Source organism: Littorina saxatilis, linkage group LG10 (assembly GCF_037325665.1).
Source record: "Littorina saxatilis isolate snail1 linkage group LG10, US_GU_Lsax_2.0, whole genome shotgun sequence".
Taxonomy (NCBI): Eukaryota; Metazoa; Mollusca; class Gastropoda; order Littorinimorpha; family Littorinidae; genus Littorina; species Littorina saxatilis.
In genome coordinates, this window is record NC_090254.1 from 7,769,076 (window position 1) to 7,779,759 (window position 10,684).

At 43.9% G+C, this 10,684-nt stretch overlaps 1 protein-coding gene across 1 annotated transcript; it reads right to left on the reverse strand.

The window, feature by feature from the left end:
• Positions 1-219: 219 nt before the first annotated feature.
• On the reverse strand, positions 220-10,376 carry LOC138978080 (adenosine deaminase AGSA-like). The gene is made up of 9 exons (XM_070350706.1): positions 9,911-10,376; positions 9,022-9,174; positions 8,637-8,703; positions 8,275-8,485; positions 6,939-7,066; positions 5,406-5,611; positions 4,489-4,646; positions 3,383-3,585; positions 220-2,402 (listed from the first exon to the last, which is right to left on the reverse strand). Exons 1-9 carry the CDS (start codon positions 10,257-10,259, stop codon positions 2,276-2,278), a joined length of 1,602 nt encoding a protein of 533 aa, XP_070206807.1. The 5' UTR covers positions 10,260-10,376; the 3' UTR covers positions 220-2,275.
• Between the last annotated feature and the right edge of the window lie 308 nt (positions 10,377-10,684).

Consider the following 10,684-nt stretch of genomic DNA (forward strand, 5'->3'; position numbering starts at 1 on the left):
GTGGCGGACTAGCCGTCAAGTTGCAGGGGGGGGGGGGGGGGGGGGGGGTCCTCATTTTAAGCGGATAAAACCAAGATTTATGGGTAAAACTAGGCAATTATTGGGGTCATAAATTCTTCGTTCCGACAGGTCCGACCGAAAATCATAAGAAATATATTAGGAGCAAGGACGCATTCGACTTTCAGGTGCATGAAACGCACAAAAAAACAATGAAAACTCTGATTTTAATATTTTATTGCATAATATTGCAATACTCAATTTTCAGCTAAAATACACACACACCCAACAGAGTGACACGCACATACACACGCGCGCACACATACACATGCATGTGTCAACGGATGCACGCACGCACGGACGTTCCCTTTGTCCTGGAAGTATTCCCATGGCAATATGTGACCCTCCACCACGAAATGAGTCGCATGTCACCTCGCGCGGTTCTGCGCAAGGCTAGTCCGGGGAGTGTCTGGTAACAGTGTGAGGGTCACCTTAGTCACAGGCTTATAACTCAAACAGTTTTCGCTCTTTTCTAAAACGGGTTTCACCACTGGATAGAGCATAAAAAACTCTTTAGGAAAATGTAAAAATATTAAAATCATGCAAAGGTGACATGCGACTCATTTCGTGGTGGAGGGTCACATATATGATGTCAAACTGAAATCATGTTACAGGGTGCCCAATTAGCTTTTGTAAGAACATGTTATTCATTTCTGCAGTAACGCAGGAGAAAAAACAACTCCAAATTTAATCAAAATGCAAAATGACTAATAATGGGCAAAGCGTGGTTTATAAATAACTCATTTTTACATTTAGTCAAGTTTTGACTAAATGTTTTAACATAGAGGGGGAATCGAGACGAGGGTCGTGGTGTATGTGTGTGTGTCTGTCTGTCTGTCTGTGCGTGTGTGTGTGTGTGTGTGTGTGTGTGTGTGTGTGTAGAGCGATTCAGACTAAACTACTGGACCGATCTTTATGGAATTGTACATGAGAGTTCCTGGGTATGAAATCCCCGAACGTTTTTTTCATTTTTTCGATAAATGTCTTTTATGACGTCATATCCGGCTTTTTGTCAAAGTTGAGGCGGCACTGTCACACCTTCATTTTTCAATCAAATGGATTGAAATTTTGGCCAAGCAATCTTCGACGAAGGCTGGACTTCGGTATTGCATTTCAGCATGGTGGCTTAAAAATTAATCAAAGACTTTGGTCATTAAAAATCTGAAAATTGTAATTAAAATGATCTTTTTTTAAACGATCCAAAATTACTTTTATTTTATTCTTCATGTTCTGATTCCAAAAACATATAAATATGTTATATTCGGATTAAAAACAAGCTCTGAAAATTAAAAATATAAAAATTATGATTAAAATTAAATTTCCGAAATCGTTTAAAAAAAATTTCATCTTATTCCTTGTCGGTTCCTGATTCCAAAAACATATAGATATGATATATTTGGATTAAAAACACGCTCAGAAAGTTAAATCAAAGAGAGGTACAGTAAAGCGTGCTATGCAGCACAGCGCAACCGCTACCGCGCTGAACAGGCTCGTCACTTTCACTGCCTTTTGCACTAGCGGCGGACTACGGTCATTGTGAAAAATTGCAGTGCGTTCAGTTTCATTCTGTGAGTTCCACAGCTTGACTAAATGTAGTAATTTCGCCTTACGCGACTTGTTTTCGATTCCATTAGAAAACAAACACACAAAACTGGCCGTATAAAATTTCATCTCACACGGCATCACTGCAGAGCGCCTAGAACTGTACCCACGGAATATGCGCGATATAAGACTCATTGATTGATTGAAAACAGTCCTTCAGCGGGATCTTTGGACAATCGTAAAGACATACCAGTGCCTTTGAGCTAGAGGCATGCTCTAAGAAAAACAAATCTAAACTACAAATCAGTCTCTTTTCTCGGTTAAAATCAACGGGAATTTGAGTAGTTCAGTCACAGATGAAGTTGAAATGTAACAGTAGCAGCAGCAGCCAATAGATAATGTTGGGGAATAACTCTGTTGGGGTTTTAAGGGTCGTGTAAGAGTTGCTTCCCATAAAACACAATGGCGAAACAGTGAGACTTGTAAAATAAGATCTATGGCTCAACTATCCAGTCATATTGTTTCGCGGCCTTAGTGTATCTAAGAGGGCATCGCTCGTCCGTAACTCTACCCCCCCCCCCCCCCCCCCCCCCGACAGGGTTATTTCCGAAAAACGTGTTTTAAGGGCCTTGTCTTTAGCTGTAACACGCTTCAAAAATAGTTCATTGTGTTTCCATTAACCAACGACAATTTGAAAGTCAGAGCTGGTGAAGTCTCGGATCACTTCCTGAATGAAGGAGTCCCACTTTTTCTTCCACTGGGTTTCCGCCTTCTGTTTTTCCATGGGCTGTATGGCACTGTACCTGTAGTGTAAAAACACATGTCAGGGTGGCGGGTTACACTGTGTGCACATCAGTAGGCCTACAACTGAGATACAATGAGCGATGATGATATGGTATCAATAGTCGATGTCGGATTTGTATGGGTTGTGAAAGAGTTTGTTTGTTTGTTTGTTTGCTTAACGCCCAGCCGACCACGAAGGGCCATATCAGGGCGGTGCTGCTTTGACATATAACGTGCGCCACACACAAGACAGAAGTCGCAGCACAGGCTTCATGTCTCACCCAGTCACATTATTCTGACACCGGACCAACCAGTCCTAGCACTAACCCCATAATGCCAGACGCCAGGCGGAGCAGCCACTAGATTGCCAATTTTAAAGTCTTTGGTATGACCCGGCCGGGGTTCGAACCTGTGAAAGAGTGAATACTCTTGCTTTTAGTGAGTCAAAGTTTTTCAAGTGACATATTATAGGTCAGTCACTAGCGAGGGGTGTGTCTGAAACACGTGGACAAGAAGAAGAAGCGTTGAAAGCTTGTTTCGCTAAACGCAATAGTATTCACTCTTTCACAACACGTGCAAACCAGACAAAGTTATTTCCGGAGTTCGTCTATTCACTTTTGCCTGTAGCACAATAGGGAGAGACGGAGACACACAGACTGACAGACAGACAGACAGACAGAGATAGAACAACGGGAAGACTGTCCCATTCTAAATCGCGGCGAAATGAACCTTTTTCATTTCACTCCCACCAACGTGACACCAAAGCCATATAAAACGATTTCAGCCAGAAACTGACATTTTTTTATATTTTTTTTTACTGACATTAAGTCTTCTCACCTGTCAGCGTGATTAACATAACGTAAAAGTCAACGGATACATATATGAACACTCAGCGAATTAACGGCAAGTTGATTCAATGTGATTCAATAGATCCCGCCTGCTTCTCTGTCAACGTCATAAAAGGGACGTAACACTCTACGTTTATAGTAAAAGAACTGACCTCAGTGAGTTATTAGCCAGTTGTTTTAGAGTGGCCAGGCCCGCGTCCTCCCCAATCATCGTCATAAAAGTGACGTAAAAGTCGTGAGAAAGAGGCGCGGCTCCCCAGGCGGCGGGATCGTCCGAGCTGATGACGAGGGGGAAGTTCTCTGCGATGAGAGCGGCCGCTGGGTGGTTGCGGGGGTCGTCAACCAGCTTCAGAACCTGCAGAGAAAAGACAGCTCCGTTGACAAACAGCACACAAGACAATTTATTTTCTAATTCTTCTTCTTCGTTCATTGACTGAAACTCCCAAGTTCACTTATGTTGTGCACGAGTGGGGGATTACGTGTAAGCTTATGCCCGTTTTTACCCCGCCTTTCATGCAGCCATACGCCGCTTTCGGGGGATTTTCTGATTCAAAACACAAGACCAGAACCACCCCCCCCCCCCCCACATACACACACACACACCCGCCAAAGTAAAAGAAAATTACAGAAATAAATATTGGGAGTGTTGGAAAACGAAGGTCTATTTTTATTTGTTAAAAAACAGCAAAAAATGCAGGGTACGCATTATGGAGCAAAACTACACTCACTTATTGCGACAACAATGGTCGGCAAGTCTTTCTTTCTTCTAAACGGGATGCTATCATGCTGGTGTCATCTGAATGGAGTCCGTTAAATCGGGTTTTCTGAATGCTTTAACTGTCATGCAAATGTTAGTCTTTCCGTTCATTTTTATGTTGATCTCATTCGTTCCTAAGAGTCATTCTCTTCGTCTTTTTCTTCTGCGTTCGTTGGTGTCAACTCCTATGTTTACTCGAATGTCTTCCTAGTGGACGCCATTAATGCAGACATTCTCCGTTATCGGGGGTTCCTAAGTGGGCCTGCAAAAAGGAACTGGTTAGGCCAGAGATAGGCTGGACAGCCGTTTGACGGTTGACACAAAGGGTGAAAATCCCTTATTTCCTAAAATAAGGTCGTAAATCTTAACGGCTGTACAAAAAACTCAGGGAGTAACAAAATAAGATCTTATTTTTGTTAAGACCTTAATAATAATTGATGGTCAGCCTTTTGCTGATCTACGGCCAACCATAGAGCCGAGAGTTGTGGATGAAGGACTGACCTGGTTGGAGATGGGGTTGACCTCCACAGCAATGCCCTGCTTTCTGATCCGGTCCTTCAGCAGCGGGTGTTTGTAGAGCGCGTACCCGTGTCCGATACGGGTGGTGTTGAGCAGGAGGGCATCCACCAGGTTGTAGTCCACGGCCGACCCCTGCCAGTCTGTTCAACAACACACGTCATGACACTTTAGGGGTAGGTAAACCACGCAGCGTTTGCAGCATTTAACCAACTGTACGCAGGTGCCAGTCTGTTCAACAACACACGTCATGACACTTTAGGGGTAGGTACACCACGCAGCTTTTGCAGCATTCAACCAACTGTACGCAGGTGCCAGTCTGTTTAACAAGACACGTCATGACACTTTAGGGGTAGGTACACCACGCAGCTTTTGCTGCATGTGCAACCAACTGTACGCAGGAACCAGTTGATTGCAACTGCCATAGAATAAACGTAATATTGAGTGTCCACATAGCGCATAGCGTCTGGTCTCTTATCTATGATGAAAATAACCTTTCCGGGTACACGTACAAGCCAGATAAACCTGTTGACCAACGAAACAAATGTGTGCTATACTTCACTGTTGTTGGCACCCCCTACTGCACAAGCACGAGAATCGACTTATGCTTTGAGCAAATCGGTTTGAGACCCTGCACTTTGCGAACCTTTCGGAACTGATTTTTAGGCTTTTTGCTTTTCCGTTTTTGAGACATTTAAAGTTTAAAAAAACAAAAAAACAGTATGCTCAGTTTGTTATTAGTGTCCGTTGAAGTGCTTCTTTTGGTCCAAACACTGATACAATATTGCGGAACAAGTCAAAGGAAGCTTTTCTTTTTTTTTACTCTCTTGTCTCTCAAAAGTGAAGAAAAGAAGTAGGACCGACTCCGTTTCAAGATAGTTCTGTATCGGATAAAGACCCACCTGTTTCTCCAGCATGGAAGAAGTAGGGTAGCTTAACGGGTGGATTCTGTTTAGACGGGTACAGGAGGTCATCCACGTAGTAGATCAAGGGGTGGTGGGAGTTCTCCTGCCCCACCAGATCAAAGCCCACCACGAAGCCTGGGTTCTGGAGGTACAGCCTCATGGCTTCTTTCACGTCGCTCAGGATGTCCGGCGACGTTTTGGACCTGAACAAGATGGACGGTGAATATTATTACATACGTGCTTTGCCTAAAAATACTGATCAATCAATTCATGTCACTATGCTTATAGCCACGCCCAAACAAGTGCAGCAACAGTTTGACACTGGAGCGCTGTCCACGCTTTTTTTTAAACGCACGAAATGCACGGGATTTGAGAGGAGTTTTGCGCTTGGCATTTTCCAAATAAGGATATCCTACTATGAGTACTACGCTGGAATACTACAATGAATTTTCCAACGGCTACACTGGCTTCGTCTTTCCTGATCGAAAGGGGGTGTATTGTTGATATTTGTAGATAATAGACTCTGCATTTTAATGGTCAAATGGCGATTTCGGTATAAAAATGTAGACAAGGACCTTTGAATGTTGTCCAAGAGAGCAAGTAGCAGTACTTTCTCTTCTATTATCTCTGGTTGTTTTAGCTATTTATTTAGTTACTTTTAAAATAGGTACCTTTGATACCTTAGTTTACCCTATATTTTACATTAACACGTGAGACTGCGTGTCTAAATATTTTGTTTTTGATTGTTGACTTTAACTGTCGACGTTGTTGATTGTGTGTCTGTTTGATTGTTGGTTTGTTTGCTTGTTGTTGTTTGTTGTTGTCCACAATGACTTCATGCCTGATGCAAAAGGATGGTGGAAGTCATTGTATGCGTGTGTGTGCGAGTGAGTGTGCGAGCGCGTGTGAGTACTGTTGTTAGTTTAGCACTGTCTTTTTTTGGTTTTTTTGTGTTCCTTTTATTGTTACATGTTTGTCTACCATAATTTACAATTATTATTTTGACATTATTTCAAACCTGTTATATTAAAATCGTCCGCCAAATTTCATTTGCTTTTAATTTATAAGAGTACGCTCATAAGCCTAGCTTGTTGTGCTCCATGTTCCTAATTTCATGTATGCGGCAATAGTTCCAATGAAATTTATTGAATAAAAACTTGTTTAAACAAACAGGTACATTCAATCCTGTCAGAACGGTTTGGCTTACCACCTCAGATCTGCCCGGCCCAGATGGGATAAGACCATCCTCCCCCACTTGGACACATACCAAACACCATCAGCCATGTTGCTACCTGTGCAGAGCGGGGATTTTGTGTGTGCTGAATCACTTTCGCACATTGACACTAACCTTGAATGCTGAACAGTTAGCTTGGTCACAAGAGGAAGATATAACTGCAAATGTATGTTGCCCACTAACCTGAGAGAGGTATAACCTGGCCCCGGTAAAGTCACATAAAACTATGATAGCACTGAATAATTAGCTTGACCATAAAAGGGTAATATAACTGCAGGTGTAAGTTTTGCACTGACCTGAGTGAGGTCTTGATGAACCTGGCCCCCGTGAAGTCCGGGTACTGCTGAACGAAATGCGCCACTCCCTGTTTGTAGACGTTGAGCACCCAGTCAGCGTCGTGTACTGTGCCATTCAGTTCGTACACCTAGACACACAGTGACACAGACAGGTGATACATCGCTCTGCCTCTTTACTGCTTAGCACTCAAGTCATCATCATCATCATCATCATCATCATCATCATCATTATCATCATCATCATTCGCTTTTTTCCAATTATCTACAAATACACGAACACAGACACATACAGAAAGACAAGCAGACATAAACATGCAGACAGCCACATACACGGACAAACAGAAAAACAGACAGAAACAAGGACAAACAGAAAAACAGACAGAAACAAGGACAAACAGAAAAACAGACAGAAACAAGGACAAACATAAAACAAAGACAGAAACAAGGACAAACAGAAAAACAGACAGAAACAAGGACAAACATAAAACAAAGACAAGACTGACACATAACTTATGATGATGATAATTAGTTTTAACGTCCTCTTAGAACCATTTGGCCTATCTTGGGACAGGTAGAGTTAATATGCTTTATGTGGGGACAAGACACTGGACAAACATGCAAACAGAGAACACATATGATCGTGTTATGTATCTGGAAGTCTGTTGTTGCGATATTTCAAAATGGGGATGGAAGTAATGGTTGTGTACGCGGAATGTGGTTGGACTGGACATAACTTATGTGCGCACGAACACACATACACACTGACACAGACAAAGTCCGAACACACATACGCACGCACGCACACAAGAACGCGGGGCTAAAACAAAAAAAACTTGAAGCCTTGCACACATACACACACACGCGCGTGCGCGTGCGCGCGCGCGCGCGCGCGCTCAAGCGCTCACACACACAAGAGTAGTCATTCAGACAGAAGACAGACCGACTGACATGCACAAAGACAGTCAGACAGACAGACAGACAGACAGACATCAGAGGTGCTCAAACGACACACCAGACTACAGGCACGATCGTCCACCGCCACAACGAAACACACGACAGACATATGTGACCCTCCACAACGGAATGAGTCGCATGTCACCTTTGCATGATTTTCACATTTTTAACTTTTCCTACAGAGTTTTTTATGCTCTATCCAGTGGTGAAAACCGTTTTAGAAAAGAGCAAAAACTGTTTGAGTTATAAGCCTGTGACTAAGGGGACCCTCACACTGTTACCAGACACGATCCCCGGACTTACAAGTATATTAAGCCTAGCGCAGAACCGCGCGAGGTGACATGCGACTCATTTCGTGATGGAGGGTCACATATGGCTATACCGGAGGCAGGAGCCCCCTGATCTCCAGGTACTGGACATTATCCTCCCTGAACTGGAGCATGCCCTCCCACAGGTAGTCTGCGAAGACAGGCGCGTAGAGCACCAAGCCCTCCACCTGAGCGAAGTAGGCCTTGAACCTGGTCCAAGCTGTGCTGAGGTCTGGATAGGCAGTGGTGGGGTCGGCTACCACCATTGACATGTTGTTGTGCAATCTGCCAACAGTGGAGAAAATTAACAAAATAAAATAAAGGAGACTACAAACGGGGGAAAGAAAGTCCCGAATATGCAAGTTATAAAGTACAAAGCAAGAGAAGCATAATTATGCGTGTAATTGTTACACACCTACTGTTGCGATAGACTTACGTTTTGTCAAAAGCTGCTGCATCCCCAGATTCCCGTCTGAAAGCCGACACCAGTCTCCACACACAGGCTGAAAATACACGTCACTGACATATTTATTGCTGACATTTAACACACACACACACCATGGCACACACACACACCGTGACACACACACACACACACACACGGCTGTGACACACACACACACCGTGACACACACAGACACACACAAACACACACACACCACACACACACACACACACAGTGACACACACATCGTGATACACACACACATACACCTGCACTGGCACACACACACACACACACACCGTGGCACATAAACACTCACACACACTGAACAGTCATTTATTATCACTGGCACAATGCTAGACTGAACGCACTGTACCAGCATCTTGCGGCGGGGACTTGTAGAAGTGGAACTTGACACGGAAGTCACTGGCACTGTCAACACACATGTAGCAGTTGTTCCGGTACGTGACGTTGCTAACCAGCCAATCAATGCTCGTGATAGCTTCGTCGTGCACGTGCAATACGCCCCCTGAAGCATACATTATGCAAATGGTTCAAAGGGAGTCAATCAATGCTCGTGATGGCTTCGTCGTGCTCGTGCAACACGCCCAATTGAAGCATACATTATGCAAATAGGTCAAAAGAAACCAATGAAAGCTCGTCAAGGAATCCTTGAGCACGTGTTACACACCGAATGATGCATATATTATGCACATATTTTAAAACTAGCCAATCAATGCTCCCGGTTGCTTTATTGTCGTGCAACACCACCCCCCCCCCCCTCCCCCCTCTCCCCCCCCCCCCCCTGGCGTACACATCATGCACATCGGCCTAACAGAGCTAATCGTGGATTCATTGGGCATAGGTCAGCAACAGCCAATAAGCAATAGCTCTGTACCCCGTCAGGGCAGAGTAGCAGGGACATTCAAGATAAGATTGAGATCAATCTGTAATTTCTGAGAGCAGTGGGTCAAAATTGAATAAGCAAACACCTTTTTATGTATGTATGTATGTATGTATGTATGTATGTATGTATGTATGTATGTATGTATGTATGCATGTATGTACGTATGCGTGTATGCGTGTGTGTGTGTGTGCCTGTGTGTGTGTGTGTGCGTGTGTGTGTGTGTGTGTGTGTGTGTGTGTGTGTGTGTGTGTGTGTGTGTGTGTGTGCATCCAGTAGGAATTCGGCAGCACCCAGAAAGCTCTTAAATTTAAACAGATATATCGAAGTGCTAGATTGTCCCAGAAAGTGATCCGCTTACCCTTTGGCATCTTCTTGATGATCTGAAAGCCCCTGGTAGCTTCCATGTCAGCCCGTGCCGTCATGTTGAGAAAGTTGTAGCGGGCGGCGAAATTAGACCCGTTCAGTCGAGTTGCCTCGATCAGCTTTCGCTTCTCCAGCATCAGAATTCTGTCCACAATTTGTTCCTTGTGGCTCAAACTGGAACCGGTTCCTCCAGTCCGTAAACTTTTTTCTGCTTCGATCAGGGCGGATCTCTTTGCCGCATAGCCTGCTGGGATTGCTGTGACGCAATGAATCAAAATGGCCGCAAGGCCAAGCAAGCAGACGACACTCATCCAGCCCGGTCTTGTTGTCAGTCGGTCCGCCATCTTTGGTCTGGACAGCGTGAGAGGAATACATGGTCAGAGAAGTGTGAGATACCTGACTAACTATTATTAGCATAATAATGTCATTTTTGTTGCTCTTTGAGCCCCAGGTAAAACCAACGTTTCAGCTTGGATGCATCAAATAGGATTAATTAGTTAATTCGGCCTGAAATTGAAATGTCCACAACAAAAGTAAAATTGGTGTCATTGCATTTTTTTTTTTATTAGTACGCCAATGTTAAACGGCTACTTTTCTTTCCGTCTTGACAACAGTCAGTGACCAGGTTTTACATGGGATAAGGGCATCGCTCAGCTTCGACACACACACACACACACACACACACACACACACACACACACGCACGCGCGCACGTTTACTGACGTCCTAATGTATTTTTTCACTACAGTATCATAATTTTAAACTTTCT